This window comes from Protomyctophum bolini (assembly GCF_963924005.1).
Source record: "Protomyctophum bolini genome assembly, chromosome: 11".
Taxonomy (NCBI): Eukaryota; Metazoa; Chordata; class Actinopteri; order Myctophiformes; family Myctophidae; genus Protomyctophum; species Protomyctophum bolini.
Window position 1 is genome coordinate 25714383 of NC_137872.1, and position 25525 is coordinate 25739907.

At 45.0% G+C, this 25525-nt stretch overlaps 1 protein-coding gene across 5 annotated transcripts in view; it reads left to right on the top strand.

The window, feature by feature from the left end:
* Positions 1 to 2876: 2876 nt before the first annotated feature.
* The window catches only part of bahcc1a (BAH domain and coiled-coil containing 1a), a 107169-nt gene continuing 84520 nt past the window's right edge, over positions 2877 to 25525 (top strand). For 4 of the 5 annotated variants that reach the window (XM_080776697.1, XM_080776699.1, XM_080776701.1 and 1 more), the window contains exons 1-2: positions 2877 to 3050; positions 5809 to 6130. In XM_080776697.1, coding sequence (XP_080632823.1) covers positions 5959 to 6130 — 172 coding nt within the window. In that variant the 5' untranslated portion in view covers positions 2877 to 3050; positions 5809 to 5958. Of the gene's footprint in view, positions 3051 to 4047; positions 4171 to 5808; positions 6131 to 25525 lie in introns of those variants that run through there. The other variant, XM_080776698.1, reaches the window with a different exon arrangement.

Sequence of the window (25525 nt, forward strand, 5' to 3'; positions counted from 1 at the left end):
GTGTGTGTGTGTGTGTGTGTGTGTGTGTGTGTGTGTGTGTGTGACTGTGTATGTGTGCGTGTGTTTCTATATAGATATGTGTGTGTGTGTGTATATATATATATATATAAAAGCCCTTAGGGCTGTTTTATATACCATTGTTTATACACCATTGTAATCGTACCACTATACTATTTGCAAACTGTAAATAATTTATTCAATCAATCAATCAATCAATCCTTAAAGGTTGGAAAAAGGGCCCAGTTTTTATATAGATATGGATATATATAAATAATCAAAAGTGCATGCTGTGTACAGAGGTTTATCATTTTACAACCAAATGATAGACGTTTATCATTGATTTTCTTTAAATCAAGATATTTGCACCTAAAGGGTTTCAAATCGAGGTCTTTGCCTTGTAGGTCACAGGGTCACAAATGATGGGTTGTTTTGTACAATTCTACCTGCATGATTTGCATTACTCTTCTAACAAAATATAGCTGCCTGCCTATGCACTCATAATGTATTGAGGTTTTCAACATAAAAAATATATATGTTTCCCAAAAGAACCAAACAATACCAACGGCGGACAATTTACTATTTTATTATTCATATACAAAATAGACATATACAATAGACAAATTATTGCCTATACAGTTTAGCCTTTGGAAACGCCATGTAGCCTATACCTTTGTTTACTCATGCATAAAGTGGTCTGACATTATGAACAGTAATTCACATAAAAAGCTTAAAACAATTAATGTATAGTCTATTGATATAGGCTAATCTGCATCCAATGCCAACTTGCCAAGGCCATAAGAACCGTTCAGAATATGTTTGCTCCCCCCCATGCAAGATAAGACTCCATTCACTCTCTCTCGTCGACACATAATATAGTTCAGTGCAGTCAAGACATTCTGGATCCATGAATTCAGCGACAAACCCAGCGAAATACAATTATATACAACATGCATGGCTGGCTATCTATCTTCGATGCAGTTCACTTCACACATAGAATCTTATTTAAAAACAAATCGTAGCAGTATTCTTTTTCACTACCGTGTCTACATCGACAAACCTCATGCAGCCACACTTTAAAATGGTGAAAAAGACTCCATGCAGAGCGACTCCGGCAAGCTGATCCCCCTTTCTCTCCTTCTCAGCCTCGCGTTCGTCTAAAATACCTACTGCATTCGTGCCTCCTTTCAACTTGTTTTCGCAACTTTAAACGATTAGACATTGTTGCTCCACATTTATCCGAAAACTAACCTCGATTTTTAAATATCTCTAACGTATAATTTCCCCTCTCTGTAGCGTTCCCTTTGATTCACGCTTGACTCATATGGCTCCGGGGCCAATGGGGTCCGCCTTTGGAGAGCCTTGAAACTGTCTCTTCTTATCTCCTTTCATCATCTAACCCTGGGATGCCTTGAAACCGCAGGGCCAGTTATTGCCTTTTTTTTCCTCTTTTTTTTTAGACAGCCCAATGCGGACTGGCCAACAGCCAATCAGAGTCTTGTTTACACTCTGTGAGTGACAATACTCTGGCAAAGTGCCAGCCAATCACAACCCATTCAGGGGAATACATTTATAAACATTTAGCATAATGTAATAACACAAGTCTATTGTAATAACTCGAGAAATATTAGGCTACAACTATTGTCTTGCCTTGGAGAAAATAACAGACAAGCAATGACAACTATAGGCATATTTACAATAAGAATAATAATTAGTGTTAATTATTAATCATAATTATTGTTAATAATAATAAAAGCGTATGAAATTGGTTGGTACTCTAGGCTACATGATTGACTATACACCTCATAGGCACACTATTAAAGTGTGTGTGTGTGTGTGTGTGTGTGTGTGTGTGTGTGTGTGTGTGTGTGTGTGTGTGTGTGTGTGTGTGTGTGTGTGATAGGCTTTCGGAATTACATCATATGGCAGCCAAGTCTATGGACTTTTAATGCAGGTTTAGAGCACTTTGCCTGGTAGAGTTTGATTCAAGTGCTCTACACAAGTGTTATTTTTGAGGGGCGCTATATACAGCTTTTGTGTCCCCACATATCTCAATATTTGCCATTGACAATGAAAGGAGAAATTAGGTCAAATGTCTGCCAAATATAACCTAAATCTTGTCCCCACACGTCTCATATTTGCCATTGACAATCAAAGGAAAAATGTGGTCAAATGTCCACCAAATATGATGTAAATTTAACCACAATCACATAAATTCAGCTCTTCATGACGATGTATGCTAAGAGCGCCCCTCACTTCACACATGTGTGATTTTTTAAATCATTTTTAAAAACATTTTCTGTAGCCTACTGCCTACATTACAGAATATTATGCAGGACCACAAATTAAACAAGCCCTTCTAGGGCTTTTTGTGTTATCATTTTAGCATTTTGTGTAATCGTGTATGTACGACTTTGCAAACCGGTAATAATAGCTATTTTTTTAATTCTAAAGTATATCAAAAAATGTAACTTGCACTTTTTAGCAGCCAGTTAAATTGGTAAACGCATTGGCCTTTATTTACAATGGTTTACTCCACCCCACCCTAAATGTTTCTAATAAACACACATAGACAGAATGCATATAAATGAGGAGCCTACATTCATTGAGCTCATATTAAAGCCCACTCTGAGCTTTAAATCTGGCGCCGCTCACTTTGTTTAGCATCGCCAGTCACCGTGCCATTGGCCCGCGACGCCGGCCAATCGGAGCCTCCGGTGTCCCCGGGCGGGCGGCACGAGCGCATTAACATGCAGGTATCCGTCCAATGGGCGAGTGTGTTTACCCTCCCTGAGATGCGAGGCACGCAGTGCATTGGGAGAGACAGAATCGCTGTTCGGAGAGATCCGAGTTCTCGATTCACCACAGTGTTACCAAGCCCCGAATCCTACTGCTTTTTAGTAGACACAAGCTTCAAATGGAAAACTGTGGGATTTAAACTGTATTATCCACGTTTTTCTTTTTAAATGGGCGTCGCACTTGTGGTCTGCACCTTCCCTCTCCTTTTTTTGTGATTTTATAATTTATTTGTTATGCAAGGATTTAACATACCAGTAAGTAGTATTTTTTATATACTTAATTTTTTTTGGAATAAAACATCTGAAGGCCTGTCTCTTTTTTATGTATAATAAACTAATAAACTGCCAGCTGACAAATTGTTAGATATGACCTACAATAAGCATTGCATAAATGCATAACATGCATTTGCATGTAAGTGTAGGATATATAAATGATATAATTAATTTAGCAATGAGCTGACAAAAATATTATTATTGACATTATTTGTAGGCCTAAAATGACCTAATAACAAAAACATTGTTAGACTATAACAATAATATAGGCTATTAGTATTACAGATTGCAGTATTTTAACATTTCCATACTAAAAACTGATCTTTTATATTATAATTAGGTGAGCTATATAGCCTATAGATATTTCCAATTGTTTTGCGGTAATTATCTGTTTTTTGGAAGCATTCTATAATTTGTAGTGTAGCATAGATTTACAATTTCTATCCACTTCTCATATGGCCTATAGGCTAATTGGCCTTTCTCCCTATTTCATAAGGCCTTATTTGTTAAATTGATGAATTGTTGATTCATTTAAAAAATAGAGTTATTCTAGGCGTAATCTGTTGACCTATAGTCGTCATAAACTCATACGGATCATTTGCATAGAGGAAGGGGACGCATGTTTAGCATTATCCCATGCCGTGGTGTGCTCCGCCTGGCCAGCCTCGACGTGGAGGGGTGCCTCTCTCCGGCAGCCTGCTCCGAACTATAAAACATAATTTGATTTATTATCCGAGTTTCTGCATCTGATCGGATTCTGCATGCGAAATAGGTATAGCCTGCCCGTGTTACGCAATTGAATTAACAGGCGTCGATCATTTAAACATTTAAAAGAATATATATATATATACAGTAGCCTAGTTTGCTGGGGGGAGGAAAAAAATCGCGTTTTGACGTGAAGAGAAAGGGGCTCGCCTCGGACATGATTTGCGTCTGCTGCTAAATAAATTCGTGCGAATAGCCTATACACATTTGTAGAAGCTTTCGCACGGCAGCTTCTGAGACGGATGGGGTTTTGGGGAGGTTTTATTCTGTCGCTGTGAGAGTGGACGCACACACAGTGGGCTGGGGGGAATAAAATGCATCAGTATGGCGATGGACGGTAATGGCTGACTGCAAGCAGTCTCTCTATGTGGAGACAAAGGCAGTCTTCGTGACGGTCGGCCATTCACCTTGGAGTCTAGTTTGAAGCTTCAGCTCTCGACTCACATGCCGCATTAAAAAACGGCCTGAGATGAGGATGTCCATAACATGTAACTAAATCGAGGGATTTATATCGTTTTGTATAGACTCTTAGTTTAATTCCTGTTTGATCAGATGGTCCTCTGATGCCCACTGCCATTATATGAACACCAAACAGGACTGTCACGTTTGTGGACTGTATAGGCTACTTCTTTTTTATTTATTTTTTTAAAGACAAAGGCAAACATCAATATCGCAATCACACAATTTATATTATGCTGCTTTAATTGTTTTCTCTGCTGAAAATGGCATTTTGTGGCATATTGCTACAAGAACAGGCTTTAGTCTCTAACACATTTTGGGATTACTCTATTTGATTACCTGACATGAAATAGGACAAGACAGATTGAAGACAGTGAGAGTGCAGTTATTCAAAACACCAGAGAAAGAGAGAGCGAGAGACAGAGTGGACAGAGGAGACCCATTTTGCTCCTGAGTCCTGAGCTATGCATCTCAGTTATGGAGAGGCATTCTAATGACATTTTGAAGATTAGGGCCTTGTGCTTGATGAGTTGATGGTGAAATGGGTGTTATGTGCTGCCAGTGGCTTGCTTGTGCCTTGTTCTTCGAATTCGTTGATGCATGTTGTTGATTGATGCAATTTGCAAATGTCAGTTTTATAAACATTGAAGAAGAGCTAAACACAACCACGTCTAAGTTGGTATAACACACCAGTGTCCGAAACCAGATATCGCTGCGGTGCAGTCAAAAGAATAAAATGTATTGTTGTTAGACTATCGCTAAGGAACAGAACAGAGGTGATATAGGCACCTTCCATAAAACGCCTGTAACAATCCGAGACAATAGGAGAGGAGCAAGAGAAGGCAGTGTTCACCTTGAGGTGTGATAAGCTGCCACACATGTACATGTTTGAGGGAAAATAGCCCATTTATATTTTGATCAAGGACACAATTGTCTTTTCACTTAAAAAATAAATAAATATAAACAACTATTGACCAAGATACTGTAATGTGGCTCTGGCGGTAATTAATCAGGTTTAGACAAGACTGGCAATTAAGACACAGTATACGACGGTTATTTTGGTGAAATATAATGGCATCCATTAAAGATACGATTCTGTGATGTGTTGCCTACACAGATCTAGGCCTACTATACGCGTCTAGCAGGCTGCTATGGAGTGCTCCTCTGTGTGAGATGCATATAGGCGGCCAGGCCTGTATCCTAGGCTGATCAATAGGGTTGAAATCTTGCTGGGGTTTTGAAACCCTTTACTGGACGGGCGGTTGCTGGTGTTGTAGCTTCAGACGATCGCACGCGCTCTGCGGCTACTAAAAGTAAACTGTCCGTGGTCGTGGTGTGATTGCAGTGCAAAAACCTCGGTGCGAGAAGGATTCATATATAGGATATATATATATTTTTTGCCAGACGTAATATAAGCTTTAAATGTCTAACATTTATGCTATATCAATATCATTCGGCATTTCTTTCCATCCTGCCCTGCCTGCCTTGCTAATGTAAATTATTTTCTTCCAAACAGAAAAGATGATTGGGGGCGACGTTTTTGGCTGGAGAAGCCTACGATCAACTAAATGCAATACATAGATCTGCAGGAAAGGATTATTATATGGGTTGCATTTGATTCTCCCGACCTGCCCTCCGGATTTCGGATTATTCAACATTCGCCAGGATGGAAGGACGGGATTTCGCTGCGCCGGCACACCTCCTCTCAGAGCGGGGCGCGCTGGTTCACCGTGCCGCCTCTCGGATCGCTCCCTCCGGCCACGGCTCTGTGCAACATGCCGGCCACTTCCCGCCAGGAAAATACTACCCCTCGCACATTCCAATGGCTCCCCACTCAGGTTAGACCACTATACGTCAATTATATGTTCTATATTGCTCGTGGAAATGCATTTTGTCCGCATACCCGCTTTATTTTTTTAACCAATTGAACATGTTTGTTTCACACGATCCCACGTAGCTGCTTGTCTCACAGTCAGTGCACGTATAGAATAATAGGCTGAGGCTCTCTGCAATATGTTTTGCCGTTGAGTAGGCTACAAAGCTGATTATTTCACAAAATCTGCAGATTAGAAGTCGTTTTATATTTTAAGAAAATGGCTCCAGTGTTTGGGGCAGAGTAAATTAAACCGTCAGGTCAAACTACAAATCAGGTGGAATTGATTAGGCTTGATCAAGATTTTAACTGTACAGAATCAATATCCATAACCTTCCTCTCAAGGCTGGCAACCATTAAGCAAACAGCCTATTTGAATAACGTCTAAACACCTATAGGCCTATATCCTTAATACAGACAGACTGTATATTTAATGTAATTGTTCTCCCTTTCTACATCTGGTAAGCACATCCCCATGTTGCCCATTGGCTCTGGTTGTAGAGATATTTGTCTTTCCATTTCAATTTCTCATGTTAGGTGGCTGGCTATATCACCTTGTCACAAATAAAGGCCAAGCTCATGGCTTCTATACACCTGATGAAGGTGCATGAGCTGAATGAATAAGCTATGGAGGTCCATATAGGGAGGAGAGGTTGCCTTCTTGAGTACAAGAAAATCCTCCTTCAATATTGGGAATTTGAGTGTCTGGGTGCAAATGGATTCACAGGATGAGGATGTGTCAGGTTTAACCATTTTAGCCATATTCAAAAACCTTTAAAAAAAAAAAAGCAAAAAACACACTGTGAGCTTGTAGATTGGCTATTTTTGTAAATGATTTGTTTTATTTTTTTATGTGCCCTATAATGAGATGCCCACAACCGGGATACCAGGTTGAAAGTGGTTGGCTAGTGATTTGGTTATTTTGTTATACCACATGCAAATGTTCACGTTCACAAACGTGAATGCACACATTCATCCCTGCATGGTCACATAGGAGAGTCAAACTAGCAGCTTAAAGGATAGTACTGCTGAATGGAATAATCATTCATGGCCGTGAATCGGGGAGCAGATGGGCTGAATCGAGACAGGTCACATGAAATGACATATTGGTTGTATCAAATATCTGTAGCTCTGTAAATAATCTCCTCAAAATTGAGAAATGTACCCATCAGAGTCTCCTGTATTGCTTTACATGTAGACACTGAAACCAATCATTTTAGTTGGACTGAATTTATTCGTATTTGTCTTTAATTTATTTCTAATTGCAAGGAGTCAGGCCTTCCCACACACCAACAGCTGAGACGCAGGGACATTTGTCTTCAAAGGCAATTGCATACTTAGCGCTTGGAAATAACATTCAACATTTTTATTTCTAGTGTTTAGTCGATAGTACATTTGGAACTGGATGTTTACGTGGAAAACATTTTTCTGGCTCATTTGCTATACTGGGAAGGAAAAAAAATACTGTATGACTTTTGACAAATCGCCTCTTATTCTCTGAGTCCAGCCATTGATTTTGTTATTCTTGAAAAATTCAGTTGCTATTCTGCAGGTGATATGCGATGCATATCATATCATATGAGATGCATTTGAGGCATTTCTGAATTAACAGTAGAGGGATTCTGAATCCATTTTAATCTTCAAACCTGCACATATTGCAGAATTATGCCAATAATGATAATTAGTCATTCAGGTTTATTCATGAGGGCTGTTCACTATTCACATCACACCATGTTTTGGCAGCACACACCCGCATGTGTACACACACACACACACACACACACACACACACACACACACACACACACACACACACACGCGCGCACACAGACACACGCACGCGCACACACACACACACACACACACACACACACACACACACACACACACACACACACACACACACACACACACACACATCCTATTTATTTTCTCAATATAGGACTGGGCAAGATATTGATATTATTTTGATATTGCAATATGAGACTAAATATCGCCTCAATCGCCTGGGATTTTGGATATTTAAGTGTTCTAGTCCTAGTTTGAATCACAAAACAATTCAAAAACAGCATGAGTACGCTATAGCATGAAAAGGGCGACCTGTAAGCTCACAACACATTGCTTCATCGTGTGTTGTTAGGTACGTAGTTTGGATATTAGTACTTTCACTATATTTTGACATTTTTTGTAAATTATTGTATTGTCTTAATACAACATTATCGCTACGACATCGATATTGAGGTATTTGGTAAAAAATCATGTGGTATTTTATTTTGTCCCTATATCGCCCAGCCCCTATTCTCATTCATTGAGAGCATTATGGCTAACGCTAGGCTACAGATGGTACAGGTGCTTTTCTAAGTGGATGTGGCATGTCTTTTGTTGCAGCATGCACACCAACAACATGCACGTCATCTACCCCCCTCCCCCCCCCCCCCCGAATATCATCAGTGCTCATCGAACAGCACAGGTGGTTTATTGTTCTCCCACTCTTCAGTAACACATGGGTATGACTGAGAGCAATATCGCCGCTGTATGGCGGAAACCTTGTATGTCCAAAGCCGTTCCTTTTTTATTATTACAACAACCCATTAAGACCTGAGGCCGATTCTACAAATGCCTTCTAAATCAGTAGTTCTTCAAACTGAATCAACATTTGTGCATCTGAAAATGTTTTGTGCGTGGGAGCCCCAGAAAAGAGAGAAAAGAAAAACGCTTTCAGGAATAGTCAAAATGTTATTTTTTTTTAAAAGCGTGTGAACTTATTTGTATTTTTTGAGGAGCCAACGCGGAAATCTAAAATGACGCAGATGCTTTCCCGGTTTAAATGGGTATTTCTTTTTTTCAATTGTGAACAAACATACAATTCATCTCTCTGTGACAATAGTGAGCTTGTAGATCTGCTATTTTCACTACTTTTGTGCGACACTCTTGTATGATGATTTAGGGCATTAATTTACGGAGAACAATAAACACAAGTTGAAATATGGTGATAAGAGGTTTCTGCCCGACAGCAGCGATATGAGAATCTACACATTAAAATCCTCAGAGTTCATTGAACTTGAAGAGTTACTAATAGATACATAGATACGTAATGGATTTTACTGTGTAGGCTACTCTGTAATCTTGGAAATTAAATGGAGTTAATCTTTTAGATTTCAACGACCTAACATAATTCATATTAATATTTCATTAATGGATGATTTGAAAGTTTCACATAAAAAATAATACGAAGGAAAAGGGGACATTGAAAAGGAAATCTATCAGTCTTATTTTTGACCTGTGTTATTGTATTACTTTAATGCACGACAGATGATTCATTGCTATAACAATATTTGAAAATGTCACGTCCGCCATAATGCAAATAGACGAATGAGAATAGAAGCATAATTCACAATAACTGCAATAAATGTCATTCTACTTTTGGAGTGATGATGTATATAAACTGCAACGTAAAATGATAGAAGAATTGGTGATACAGTATATAAAGATTATTCCACGTGTATATTTAACAAAGTGTTCCCCTTCCCTTTTAAAACAAAACATCCCTTTTGGGAATGTCTTTTTTATTTTTTAGATCTTTTCTTTAAATAATATGTCACAAGTTAATGAATAATTACACGTTTTGTAAGTCTCCTTGACTCCTTGCCTGCAAGCCTAAACTACATCACAGTCATAAAATACCACGCAGTTGGAATGGTCAACCGCTTCCGAGTCGTTGTGCGCCCAAACTGGTTTTCCCACTGTCGTAAAGCTTCATTTATGCTTAGTTATGCACTGCATGGTATCGCACACAGAAAACAGCCGATCTACAAGCTCAATACACATCGCAGTGCAACACGTTGTGAGCTTATCGATCGGCAGTTTTTTGGCGCGCAACACCCGTGCGCAGCAAAGCGTAACTCAGGCTTTGTAGTATTGACAGGGCAGGTCATTAGTGTCCCTTCGAACTGTCCTGTATGCTAGCAACATTAGCAGAACCGAGCATGTTGTCTGCTGAGTGTGTTGAATCCTTCAGTTTCACTGCACCTTCCCCCCAGGGACTAACTTGCACACTGGTTCACATGAATACTTTACAAAGAGCATGAATATTTCAGGGTCGATGTAAAAATGCATTCAGAAGCAGGTTTCTGATGTGGCTCCCTGAAAGGGCTCCTCAGACTTGTCAGTGTGTTTATTGTGAAGCCTCTCCCACGTTCTCCAGTGTTGAAAATAGTGACTGCTGTTGCAACATCCTCTCGGCATCAAGGCTGATCTGTTCCTTTGCCGAGTTACAGAATTTCACCACACTCGAGGAAGAAATTTCCTTTCTCTATCTTTTGCGCGGACTGGCGATTTCACTTTCAATCCTAGGGCTCTCCAGGCAGTGGACACAGGCTCAAAGGCTACCTCCCCTCTTGCCCACTGAAGCATGTTACTTAGCCCTGCCGGAGATTCTGTCCGTGTGCATTTGCCTGTGTCCATCTTCACCTAATATTAACCATTCGTCATTTGTACTGCATGTCAGATTGTCGATTTATAGTTTGCATTCACACTGTCTTCTGGAAAATGTGACGTTGGAACAAGTTCGCTCTCACGCTACTCATACAGTAAGACACAGCAGCAATGTAAACTCATGAAATGCAGTTTAATTCTGCCCCTTGGTTTACAGGCGGCTTTAAAATAGTAATTTTATCTCCGGCTGGCTCCAGCAAATAGTTGGAGGCGGTCTTCCCATTCTGGGGTGGGTGACAGTCAGGATTCAGACGTCTGATGGCGTCAAACCAAGAGACACAGTGTCTTTGCTGTCAGCGTTTATGGCCGGGTTTGGGGGGCAAGGGGGCTCATCTTTCAGCCATATTGTTCCGATCCCTGGTCCTGTGGCTGTGCTAAAACAGCAGGGAGTCTTGAGTCTGTCCATGGCTGAGATCTGCTCTAAACACCCCATGTAATCAAAGGTCATATTTGTGTCACCTTGACTTGCTTCCCACCCAGTCCCCATTTTCCTTTAACATGTCTTTTCTTTATCCCTTTCCATGCTGTCCTGTGCCCCCCTCCCAGACTCCATTTCTCTCTCTCTCTCTCTCTCTCTCTCTCTCTCTCTCTCTCTCTCTCTCTCTCTCTCTCTCTCTCTCTCTCTCTCTTGCAGCAGGAAGACCCTTGTGTCTGGGATGTGGTGGTCTTCCTGCCACTTCAATTTTTAGCCACCCTCCCCTGCCCTAGGCCATTGTTGCGGACCCCAAGCTTTGTGTGTGTTTTACGGCTGCTGTTAAAGATAAAAAACAATCCCCCTGCACCCCCTTTATTGTTTTCTGGTAGGATGTCCCTGTCATTCCCTTGGTTTTTATGTCCTAGCTGGATATCCGAGCAGCTTCCCCTTCAAAGGTTAGCAGCGCTGTCTGCCTTCTCCCCTGAGTTGTTTTTCTTTTTTTCTATTTTTTTCCAACAGGGAATAAATAACTTTACTATGACTTTTATTGTATGGCTCATCGCTGGAATATCCCTCGGGCCCGGTGTTCTTGCGAAGAAGAATACAAAAACAAACATAGTTTTTTAACATTATTTTTATTGGTGGAGTTAGGAACGGCTGGTTCCAAGCAGGTCTTTAAAAGAGAAAAAAAAGGTAAAACCTCCTCCGTAAGTGGGTGAAGGTTGTTTGTGCGATGGGAGGCCTTGTCTTGGACTTGTGGTGCTTGCGTTGTTTGAGCAATTGCTGTTCTTAACCACCGGCTGTATAAGAAAATGGACTTTGCAATTGCCACTCCATGGTGGCATTGTGAAGCCCTCGGTTATACCCTCCCACCCCCATTGCCCCCGAACCCGACCTGCAAAGACCCAGACATTACTGCTGGACCTTGCTTTTATTATTTAACAGAACATAATCCCCTGCGACAGGCTTGTGATAGTGCTCTCAGCACCAGTTTAATTTTTTTTTTTTAGGTCTGACCAAGAAGAAAAATGACATTTTAAGTATAACCCACGAAATATCACATTAAAAAAGCACTTGTTTCAGGGAACCAGTGTGGTGGAAGTACAGTGACAGAACGTGGGTCTCAGGCCAAGTTCCATTTGGCCAGGGCTTGGTGAGTTCCTGCCCGCGCTTTCCTCCCTTGTGCCCTCCCTGCTTTTCTCTCTCTCTCTCTCTCTCTCTCTCTCTCTTACTCTCTCTCTCTCTCTCTCTCTCTCTCTAACACTGTAAAACAGCGAGAAACCCATCGCGCTGGGCTTGTTTGTGCACCGTTGTGAGATGACACGGTTCAGACGTGATGTCACCGGTGTCTCCTTGAAACGGTGGAGCCGGTGCTGCTTGCCCCCCCCCCCCCACACACACACACCTGGCCGCAATGGCACCTGGGCCGGTTAGCTGCCACCATCTGTCACCTTCAGCCGACACTCCCACCGGAAAACCACAACTCGTAAAGGGCAGTGAAGTGGTCAACTGTCTTTTGGTACAAGGCAAGCCCTCCATGCATACTGCTGCACACTGCTGTTACCATGGGGAACGTGCCCCGTCCTCTTCACCGGTGTTACGGTCACAGGAAACCCGTCTCCAGTTTAAGCGCCTGTCATTCTCTGTCTGTGTCCATGTCTTGTGTGGATTCAGAGGAACAAGCGTCCCTATCATTAGGAGTCTGACAAGCCAGGCATTTTCTCTGCATATCAAGTGTCGTTATTGTGTTATTATGTCAAGGCCCTCAATAACCAGTCATCAAAAATAACTAGCAACATCTGGAATGTCTTACGGCTGGGTCATTTGAAGTGGCTCCTCCGATGTCCGAAAATAATGCGGCACGTTCCATTGCTTTGCGTAGAGCTCATCAGCGAGCCTGTCCCCTCCACAGACAACAGGATGGAGAGAAGGGTTTGGCTTTTTAAGCGAGCGCATTTTGGTTAGCGAGTCAGTGGCCACATGCCCTCGGAGCCGGGCTCTTCAAACGGACCGCCACCCAGCCTACACCGTGTGGCACGCTGCCAGAGAGCCGTCACCTCCAGCATGGGGCGGGCACACGAGACCAACACAAAGGAGACCCACGGGTGAGAGCGGCAGGCAGGGTAATACCTTCCTGTATCGGGTTTCAGAGCTTTGAATTTCAAAACCTCCTCCGTCTATTTTTACCCTCAACATGAGGAAGTGAGAGGGCTGTATTAAAAAATGGACTGTGGGATCTCTAATGTCCTCTTCCCATAATGAATGTGCAAAAACTAAACAAAAACCCTTCACAGTAATTATTATGCTGAGCGATTGAATAGACTGATAAATTTGTCCAAAGTCAACAATTGCTGTTTTGTATGTAATTTGGATCTTGCTGTGTCGCTCTGTCTCCCGCCTCCCTCCCTCCCTCCCTCCCTCCACCCCAGTATCAGGCTGCCCCTCATCAGCCAGCCCCAGGCCCACCTCGGCACACATTCGTACTGCATGTGACAGCTGTTAGACATCATTAACGGCTCAAGCAGAAAATCCAGATTACTTGTTTTTTAATTTCAATTTTATTATTGTAATCGTTCAGTGAAAAGGACAATGAGGGGGCCGCTGTTGTCCCATTGTTTGCGGGGCAGATTCCCCGTCAATGGCGGTTAGTGTGCACGCGCGTTGGTGTCTGTGTGAGTGTGTACATGAGCGTACACTACTGAGGGAAATAGAGGGGGGTCTGTGTGTGTGTGTGTGTGTGTGTGAGAGAGAGAGAGAGAGTGTATAGTGTACATGGCATGGTTCTCCAGACACCCCCCACTAGACCAGAGGCACCCCGTGGCTGGCTGTGAGGCGTAGACAGGTGCAGCGTTAACCCTTTAACGTCCAACTCCGTCCCCGCTGGCACTGCCTGCCGGATATAGAACCCAGGCTTTATTAAAAACATCCTAATTTCTTTATATTGTTTTCTTATTTAAGGAAGGGTGGTGCTGTCAGAACTGAAATATTGATCCAATGTTCTCTCAATATCTGATCGTATTCAGATCACGATCGGTCCAGACATAAGTTCTGTGTCACAATATGCTGGTTTGGTTCTGCGTAGTATTGGACCGAACAAAAGCTCAAACTATAGGCCTACAGCTGTTCTGCACAGACACACATAATTGTCTGTCTTTGTTTAGTTCGTTTCGCATATCTCTCCTCCCATGTTGTCTAAGGCCTATAGCTCCCTCCTTTTCTCGCAGCCCGCCAGCAGACTATGATCCATAAACGTGGACGGGGTGTTTCGGTGGCTGAAAGCAGATAAACTCAAATAATGGCCCGTGATTCGGTGACTGTCAGTGGAACAGCGGGCGCTGGTGACACGTAGCACCGAACAATGAGGTGCGCCCGCTAAATATATGCAGAGTTTTGTCATTAAATATACATGCGGTATGCCTCTCAAGGATGTGTCAGCCCTTTTGTGAGAAAACAAAGATTAGCATCAGGAATTCCATTTTAATAAGTCTCCCGGGACCGTGCAACCAGCTGCCTCGTCCTCAATCCAAGCGGGACTTGTTGCTCTCTCCTGCACCCCCCCCCCCCCCCACCCCCTCACTCCTGCTTTCTTTCACATAAACAGACAGACACACACACACACACACACACACACACACACACACACACACACACACACACACACACACACACACACACACACACACACACACACACACACACACTCACTCTCTCTCTCTCTCTCTGATTAGAACAAAACCCTGTTGTCTCCCTTCTCTTCTGCCATTCTTTTCCCGTTTCGGGGGGAATGGCTTGTTTTACACCACACGCTCAATCTCTGTTCTCGTGTTTTCCCGTTTGAAGGCTCACCTGTCCGCCTCCTCTCAGTTCACCACCTTTTCTTTCAGTCTCATTCCGCCGCGCGTCCTCTTATGTCTCCCTGTTGCGGAGACATGCCGTTTGCTTGATTCGTATACCATGCTCGCGCGCCCGTCGTCATGCTGTCTTTGTGTGCGCACTGCGCAGCCTTCAGTCTATTTGCTCTGGAGGATTTTTTTATTTTTTATTTTTATTAACATATATTTGGGGCAGGAAAGACGGAAGAGAGGGGGATGACATGCAGCAAAGTGCCTTGGGGTCAGATTCGAACTAAGGGGTCAGCTCTGAGAAGGAGTATGAACTCTTACTCAGAGGAATTTAAAAAAATCTCAATTTCTTGCGGAGACACTCGAAAGTAGCAGGTCTAGCTTGCTGTTTTGCAACACCGGAGGCATCAGTCATATCCACCTCACTCTGCTGTTCCCCATGTCCTCCGTGTGACCACTAGGCTACACTGCCTCCTCTCTCTCTCTCTCTCTCTCTCTCTCCCCCCCCCCCCCCTGCGTCCGGTGGATCTGGGGCAAGCGAATGACTCCCCCCAGCAACAGATGTGTGTTCATCTGCCCCTTGCAGCATGCATGCATTAGCACGCCACGCGCAAACCGCTGACCTGCACTCCCATGATGAGCACACCGGGGATCGAGTGAGTTTGTGTGTGTGTCCTGTGTGGGTGTCGAGATAGATATATAGAGGAGAGAGAGAGTGAGAGGCTAGACGTGCACTGTCACACAGACACGTGCGTGTGCGTGTGCGTGCGCGAACACATGCACAAATGAACACAGACAAGCACGTCTTGCTTCCTAGGATGCCCTGGGAGGCAGTGGGACAAACCAGACTTGAAACTCATGCACGCGTTGTCTTGTTTACATCTCTAATTATAGCGACAGGTCTATTTCTGTAGACAGCGCTCCGGCTTTTTATATTCTTACCAGAGAGAGAGAGAGAGAGAGAGAGAGAGAGAACTAAACAAAGCCCTGACAGCGTTTTTCTCATAGTGGTGAGCAGTAATAGCTCAGCCTTCATCACTGGCTCTCAGTACAGCTCTAGCCTGGCATGACCAGACTAATATCACTGCATAGACATTAGTCTGGAATCTCATGTGTGGAAGCTGCATTTCCAAGGGGTGTATTACCAAAAGAAAATGCCTCATATTGCCCCATATTTGCATACTAGTTCCTGATTGGTCCCTCACTGCTTCGGAGGGAGTGAAATCCAATCACAAGAGGTGCTAGACCAAATCTGCAGCGGGATTTTTTTTTTTTTTTGTGAAATGTGATTACCTTTTGCAATGGCTGATTTGTCTGTTTTCCAGGCTAGTACAGCTCTACAGTAGACAGATGTGGAGGGGAAGAGTGTCTTGTATTATTTAAATTTTGTATTCCTTTTTGATAGAGAGAGGGACAGGGAAATAGAGGGAGAGAGAGACTAGGGGAATGACATGCAGCAAATGGTCCGCCAGGCCCAGTAGTCGAACCGGCAGGGACTCACAGTCACTTGTCAGGTGCGGTACGCACCCTAACAATTTTGGGTCGCCCTGTGTCATGTATTCTAAAGCGAGTTATACTTGGAGTGTGCGATTGTGTCTTGCAACAAATATAGCCGATGCACAAGCACATGTGTCCCACGACACGATGCAGCATAGCTTGTTACTAGATCTGCTATATTTGGTGAGCAAGTACAAATCAGGCATATGCGCTCTCGATCCTCGTTCCAATGTCAACACCAAATGTGCAAATTTACAAGAAGCTTCCCTGATACATTCGGTTGACAATTGACCCAATAAAAGGAGAATATATTTCCCCACCCCTGGCCCTGGTCTCGCCATTTCAGCCTGGTAGAAAGTGCCGTCCATCAACGCCGTCAAAACAAAGAGGGAGAAAGAGTTCATGTTCGGGATTAGCATTGTATAAAATGTATTTAGCATTAAAGAGACGGGGCTGGTGCTGGAGCTATAAGCCTGATTTATACCTGTAGTTGCGTGACACCGAAAATAGCAGATCTACAAACGGGCGGCACGTCACAAGCTCGTACAGTAGATCAGCCATTTCCGGCGCACGTCTACAGAGTATAAGTCAGGCTTTAATCCTCGGGCTCGGCGGCTGATATCCAGCCTGAATTATCCAGGGGACCTGGAGGGGGGAAGCTGTCAGGGCTTAGACGCTAGGCTGTCTGCCTTACTGCCTGCCTTGCTGCCTGTCTGCCTGCCTGTCTGCCGGTCTGTCTGCCTTACTGCCTGCCTTGCTGCCTGCCTGCCTGTCTGCCTTACTGCCTGCCTTGCTGCCTGTCTGCCTGCCTGCTGGTCTGTCTGCCTTACTGCCTGCCTTGCTGCATGCCTGTCTGCCTGCCTGTCTGCCTGCCTGTCTGTCTGCCTTACTGCCTGCCTTGCTGCCTGTCTGTCTGCCTGCCGGTCTGTCTGCCTTACTGCCTGCCTTGCTGCCTGTCTCCCCGTCTGCCGGTCTGTCTGCCGGGGGATGCCAGGTGGGGGTGGCAGGGGCTGTGTGGCTGCCTGGGCCAGACAGGTTCCAGCCTCTGGCAGGTGTTTTCATAAAAAAAGCCCGCTAGGCCAGGCACAACGCCCACTGGATGCAACCTGAGCCAGGTACACCCCCCCCCCCCCCTCACTAAATACACATACAGTAGGTAGGGAGTGTGTGTTTCTACAAAAATGTGTGCTTGTTCGCACGCACGCACGCACGCACGCACGCACGCACGCACGCACGCACGCACGCACGCACGCACGCACGCAGTCGCACGCACGCACGCACGCACACACGCACGCACGCACGCACACACAGTCACACACACACACACACACACACACACACACACACACACACACACACACACACAATGCCCCCCTTTTATTCTCAGACATGGCAGGTAAATTAATTGGCCGTGAGTATGTAAGGTATATGCCTTAGATAAAGGTGCGCTGTCTGGCCGAGGCGTAGCGTAACAGCCGTAATGATGGCTCCATTGTGTTGATGTTGTGGGGGGAGGGGCGGGTGGTAGTTAGCGGTGCAGCTAGCGGGGCTCTCGCTGGAGGCCTGGATAGCCGCTGATTAATAGCGGAGAATGCTTTGAAGTGACACCCAAGTGCACAGGCTCACAGGCTAATAGCAATACCATCAGTATGGGGGGGGGCTCCTTCTACCTCAGTCTTCATTAGCCTAACGTTTCCCTGGCTCTACTATCTCCGCTCGCTTGCCCTCCCCTCACACACGCCCACCTCGTCTACCGAGAGCCTACGGGAACGGGCCGGGTTCTTTGTTTTGTGACTCCTCTGCCGTTCTCCTCCCCCTCCCCCCCTGTCATGTTTTGCAAAATGAGAGTTTATTTTCTCAGGGGCTGTGTGGCGGGGGATGGGGAACAGGAGTGGAAGGGCGCCCCACTGTGTCTGCAGACGTTCTGCGACGCGGCAGGTGAGCCGTAAAGCGGTGGCGTGGCTCACCTGGCTGTGTCGGAATCCTCCGGAAAACACGGAGACTCTGGGGGATTGATGTGGCACAACGGGGGACGAGACCAGAGACTGTTCTGATCTGCCCTGCTGACAGACGAGCCACAGCTGTGTGCGTTTGCGTGCGAGTCAGTGTTGTACACCATGTGGGTGGGTGGGGGTGCGGGGGGGGGGGGGAGGGCGGTTGTGGGTCTGTCAGCTGTTGGAGTAAAGTAAACTATTAGCGGTGGGAGACTGCAGTGTTCTTCTAATTGCTGTGAGGTTGAGCTCTGTGATTACATGCTGCCTAATGCATGACAAACCTCTTAACTTGACTGGGATCTCTGAGAATGCTGCTTAGAAATGGCTGAATGCCTTTTGGGTTGTGCTCCATAATGGCTTGGTACGTGGATGTATAGCTGTGTGTGTTTGTACACCCCCCCCCCCCCCACCGTGTGTACAGTACTTGTCACTCTGTGTGTTTGTGGCGCCATGTGTGTGTGTGTGTGTGTGTGTGTGTGTGTGTGTGTGTGCGCGTGCGCGGCTGCACGCTTTCTTGTGTATGAATGTGTTTCGTTTGGTCGTTGAGTGCCTTCCATTATTCGTAGCGGGCCGTTTTTGTAAATCAAAACTATGGCACAACTGTCTCTGTATTGCATGAGCGGGTGACTGGATGACCGACTCTCTGTGCACGTGCGTGTGCACGTGCCCAAGTGAATGAGCCATGACAAGAGTTGTTGGAGAGGAAGCGTTGTGAAAGAACTGGTGCACACGCAGGTGGTGGTGATGATGATGATGATGATGATGCAGGGAAGGGATGATGGTCCTGACCTGATGGTGCAGGTGTCTCATTGTGCTTCAGCCCTGCAGTGTTTTACACCGAGCCCATCACTCACGCGCCTCTACCGGGGGCTATTATACGGCATAAAAATAAATCCATCTGCTTTAATTACCACTTTGATTAACTGATATCCTATCTTTAAAGATAATCAAAGTTATAACGGATGGAGGTTGCATTTCCATTAGCGTCACCCCGGCAGCGGGCGCCGCATGAATAACAAGTGGGGAATTTGTGCACGGAGCCACGTTCATTTGTCAACCTTGTGATTTTCATGAGTCATTTCTCGGCCCCGTGTAACAGCTTGCTCTCAGGTGCGCAGAGAGACGCCCCCGCCTGCGAGAAGCCGTGGTTTACTGTTTTCCTGGCAAGCACCGTAAATCACACGGCATTCCCAGCACACGGCATGACAGTTATGGGTGTGCATCTATACTGGTTCCTCCTCCTCGGACCCGAAGAACACTGTTTAGCACTTCTCTGTGGCTGCTTGAACGGCAAACACAGACATCATTGTGGTTTCTGGGGGTGGAGGGGTGTGGGGGGGGGGGTGTTACTAGGTGAAGAGGTCAGAGTTCAATCTTCCCTATAAGGTCACATGACTGCTCACTATTTCCTGGGTCTCTATGGCAGAGCTGGAGGGTTGGAAGTGGAAGGAGGGCCCATGGCATTGTGTTCAGGCCCCATGAGAACCACGTAGGCTGAGCCAATATAAAGACAGCGCTTCTTCTACTAGTGTGTGTGTGTGTGTGTGTGTGTGTGTGTGTGTGTGTGTGTGTGTGTGTGTGTGTGTGTGTGTGTGTGTGCGCGCGCACACACAACTTGTACAACATGTACAACTTGTATTTCTATACTTGTGAAGGCCAAATGACCCCACATTTATAGTTGAATTTAAATGAATGTATTAATTGTGAGGGCCATTTTCCTGGTCGTCACAAGACATTGATTTTACAGCAATTATAGGAAAAGGGTTAGGATTAGGTATCTCAAGCCAGGTTAGGTTTAGGGTTTGGGGTTCGTTTTCCATATTGTGTATGGAAAACTAACGTAGTGACCTTGACGATCTGCTGTTCTTCAGCAATGTTTTGAGTATTTTCAGGTATTTTCAATGACGTCCTAAAATGCCCTACAAAAGTGTAGTAATACAGACGTGTGTGTGTGTGTGTGTGTGTGCTGTGCACACGCTCGTGCTTGTGTGTTGCTTGTGGCTCCGGCTTCCGGGGCGCTGCCATGGCAGACTGCCTTGCATGCGTACAACACTACACACAGAGCCTGGATGGCGTGGATCAGGGGGGGTGGGCATCTTTGACGATGAAGAGGGCCACTATATTTCCACACTCACTCCAGAGGGCCACATTGCATATTACTGTCGCAGCAAAAATAGCCGATCTACAACCTCAAAACATGTCACACTGCGACGTGTTTTGAGCTTGTAAATCGGATATTTTTGATATTATTTGAATTGAAATCCTGAAGTATGTTTTGCTATTTTTCAATTGGAATCCTGGTAAATGTTACATTTTTATTTAATTTCAAATGCATTTAATTATAGTTATGCTAACTTTATGAACTAAATACAAATGCATTCGACATAAAAATGACAATAACATTTTAATACTACTCAGTAAGCTACTAATTTAAACTGAAGTAATTAAAGCGGGTCATGTTCATGTCATCAATATTATATCAGTATTCTGATGATATTAAAGTGATGGTGGGGGCCACATGTTGCCCACGTATGATCCCTGTCACCAGGGCTTGACTGCAGGTAGTGCTGTACTGTACTGTACTGTACTGTACTGTACTGTACTGTACTGTACTGTACTGTACTGTACTGTACTGTACTGTACTGTACTGTACTGTACTGTATGTCCTGGAGAGATTCACGCTGACATGCAGTTCAGGTTTACACGGCAAATTCCTTGTATGTACGTTATCGCACTGTAGCAGCCTTTGTATTTGGAGATGGAGGAATTTAGTTATACGCTATGAGGTTCGTTTTGCATTCAACGCCATTTGCACATGCACATGTGTGCGCATGTGTGTGTGTGTGTGTGTGTGTGACTGTGTGTGTGTGTGTGTGTGTGTGTGTGCCTTCATGTTTGACAGACCTTTCAGAAAGCTGAGTTGCTTTGAGGATCAATAATCACAAGCACATATTCACGCACACGTCACGCACCCACACACACACACCCACACACACACACACACACACGCACGCACGCGCGCGCACGCTCACTGTCTCATCTGTCGGTTGACAGAGTTCCCTCCTGCTCCGTGGCTCTCCTTCCAGCCAAGCAGATGGTGAACATTCGGAATGAAAGCAGATCCTAAGTCCTATGTTGGACCTCCATCAATCCACCATGCTCTCTCTCTCTCTCTCTCTCTCTCTCTCTCTCTCTCTCTCTCTCTCTCTCTCTCTCTGGGACGTGGCTGCCTGTGTGGGGCTCGAGTTTCTCTACACTGACTGATTGTCCCCAGCCTTCCAACTGGGGCCATCATGGTCACAGCAGCCCTATGCCTCCAGCACACACCCTACAGAGGAGGACAATGGACTCAACTCCTCTATTCCAGTCAAAGTATAGTCATCCTTAAAGGGCGACGTCACAGCACCCGTTTTCAACCTGTTCATATGGTCCTCATAATATGGTCCTCATAATATGGTAGCATTTTTGTCTACTTGGTTCGTGTCTCAGTGGAGGGCTGTGGACAGTTCAGAAACCTACCTACCGGCGACAATTCAAGCTAATAGAAACTGCATGCTGGAATGTTAGCATGCTGTAATTGAGCCATTGTTCTTGGAAAGTTAGGATGCTGTAATTTAAGCCATTGTTCTTTAGTTAGAAATATTGCCGTGACGATGTCACTGGTAGGCAGGTTTCCCAACTGTAGACAGCCCTCCTCTGAGACACAGAGTGAGTATAGATTTTTGTTTACCATTTTATAATGAGTATGTGAGGACCAATTATATGAAGATAGGTTGAAAATGGATGAAGTCTTCCTTTAAGTATTCAAAAGTATATGATTTTAAAAATACTTACAGAGTAAATTTTCTTTTTAATATCACTGCATTGCTGTATTACAATGTAGAAGTGTGCTTTTAAGTAAAGTAATTACATTCCTGAAGGTGTAGGCATACATTGAATGCTATTTATTTGACTTTAGATACTTCCCAATCCAGGCCCGGCCTTATACCTGGGCCCTCATCAAACCCTGTACACTCAAGACACTGCCACCGCTGCCACCCTTAGATCTCCATATATGGAGCTCTGACCTGTTCTGACATTCCATATGTTGATCTGACCTCATCAAACCCTGTACACGCTGCTGTGAAATCTAATTACTGGACCCTCGTCTGGTTCTGACAGACAGGTAGTGTGTGCCGGCTGGGTGGTGTGTGACAATCCGGTTGAAGTATTCCTTCGGTACGGCGACAGCGGGCCCGGGAGAACAATAACGCAACACGAGACAGTATCACGCTAAAGGTTCACAACGTTTATTACACAACAGGGACATGATATATAGTGCTGGATCATAATGACGTGACAACAAGATATGAGACAAAATAACGCAAAGCTGACCTTGCTGCCGCCGAGATGTCTCGTAGCCTATCTATAAAGTATTCTACAGTTCAGGGAGTACACAATACATATCAAGTGTCTCAAGTACACAGACATGGGCAAGCATGATTATTATAACACACGCAAGACACACTCCATATATGGCCAGTACAGAATTAATTCCATATGTTGATCTGACCCCCCCATTCCAGAGCGCCAGCATTCGCCCAGCAGTCTGTTGTCACCCAGGCGGATGCGTGCACGCGACCTCGCCCTCAGGCGTCTCACTGGTACTATGTGAGTTCTTGTAACTGTAGTGTTACAAGCATATCATAATGCATTATAAGTATCTTAATAATGCAAAGGTTTTCCAGAAATGTCAATAATAGTGAAAAGAGCAGATCTGCAAGCTCATAATGCGTGCATGTAGAGCAGCTATTTAGTATATTCACTATATTTTACAGTTTAGCTTTACAAATGAAGTTGTTAATTCATAATTTACCTGTCTAAAAATGTAATAGAGTGACAGTCTAAAGTACATTGTGTGTCTTTGAAATGTAGTGGGGCTAGTGAAAGTATCCAAAAATTACGTATAAATAAAGTACAGATAGCCTAATATACTCTAAAAGTGTATAATTAAGTACGGTATTTTGTTGTACTTGCAGAACATTGCTCTCCGGCCTGCTTCCTACAGCACAGAGCACACAGACACACACACACACACACACACACACACACACACACACGCACGCACGCACGCACGCACGCGCGCGCGCGCGCGCTCTTCTGCGGCGCTGAAAGGTGGCCTGCTAACTGGGTCCCCGGCGGATTGCTCCTCAAATTTCTCGGCTCCGCCTCACACACACACACACACACACACACACACACACACACACGTCCCTACAGATAACCTCCGTGGAACCTCGTCCTGGGTACATGTCGCAGTCGATGTACCCCCCCCCCCCCCACACACACACACACACACACTGTATTGCCATCTCATCCCTGTTACATGTGATTAGATGGTAGACCCCCCTCCACATGCTGACGTGCACACGCACGCACGCACACACACGCACGCACACACACACACACACACAAACACACACACACACACACACACACACACACACACACACACACACACACACACACAAACACACACACACACACACACACACACGCACGCACACGCACACACACACACACACACACGCACACACACACACCACACTCCACCACCTCCCGTGGCGTGTATTTTTTTACGTGACAGCCTGTGCCAGATTTATTGGAGCGCGCGTGCTCGGACCCTCTAAACGGGGGACCACTTTGATGCCCGCGCCCCCCTCCTAACCGTTAGTGATTTTACGAGAGTTGCGCCCGCGCCAGGATAGCTGCCCGCCTGCCGCGCCACGGCCCACGACCAGATTGGCGGGGTGCAAACGATGATGCCGCGCTCCCCCATAGCGCAAGTTACGCCATCTGGGAGAGCGCAGGCGCTTGGCGAGAGAAGGAGAGTATGGGCGCGTTTGTGCAAGCGCAGTAATTACACTCATATGCTTGTGCGTGCGTCTGCATGCGACGTGCGTGCGTGCACATGTGTGCTTTCCACCACGTGTGCATTTACAGCATGTGTGTGCAGTGGTGGAAAGTAACTAAGTACATGTACTCAAATACCTGTACTCAAGTACTGCATTTAAGTACAATGTTGAGGTATTTTTTTACTTTACACATTTTTGGTACTTTTTGGATTTGGATCCAAATATTGTACTTTTACTCCACTGCATTTATTTGAAAACTTTTAGTTACTAGTTACTTTGTAGATTTTTATTATTATTACAAAACATACATACTATACATTTTGACCATTTGAACAATTTCTTTTATATATACATTTGAAAACAGTACTTTCTGGTTTTGGTGCTTTAAGTACAATACTTTCACTCTTTAAGTACAGTACTTTCACTCAAGTAAATTTAAAATTCCAGACTTTTATTTGTAACAGAGAATTTGTAGTATTGATAGTATTGATAAAATTTGAGTACTTTTTCCTCGTGTGTGCGTGCGTGTGCATGTGTTTGTGTGTGTGCGTGCATGCAGTGCGTGTGTGTGTGTCTTGAGGAGGAGGTGGTTAGATGCTGGCTGCGAAAGGGGGAAGAGTTTGGCTTTGCCAGCGAGGCCTCGTCTCGCCCGCGTCTCCTCATTTATAGGCTTGTGAAGGAAATCTCTCATTTGTCACTTTTCATCTCTTTTCTCCACTCCACTCTTTTTATTCCTTCCTCTTCTTCCCACCCAACTCCCTCAATGGCATTTGGCTCTCCCACACCAACCCTTCATTTGGCTCCTCCTCTCCCACACCAACCCTTCATTTGGCTCCTCCTCTCCCACACCAACCCTTCATTTGGCTCCTCCTCTCCCACACCAACCCTTCATTTGGCTCCTCCTCTCCCACACCAACCCTTCATTTGGCTCTCCCTCTCCCACACCAACCCTTCATTTGGCTCTCCCTCTTCCACACCAACCCTTCATTTGGCTCCTCCTCTTCCACACCAACCCTTCATTTGGCTCCTCCTCTCCCACACCAACCCTTCATTTGGCTCCTCCTCTCCCACACCAACCCTTCATTTGGCTCCTCCTCTCCCACACCAACCCTTCATTTGGCTCCTCCTCTCCCACACCAACCCTTCATTTGGCTCCTCCTCTCCCACACCAACCTGGCTCTCCCTCTCCCACACCAACCTGGCTCTCCCTCTCCCACACCAACC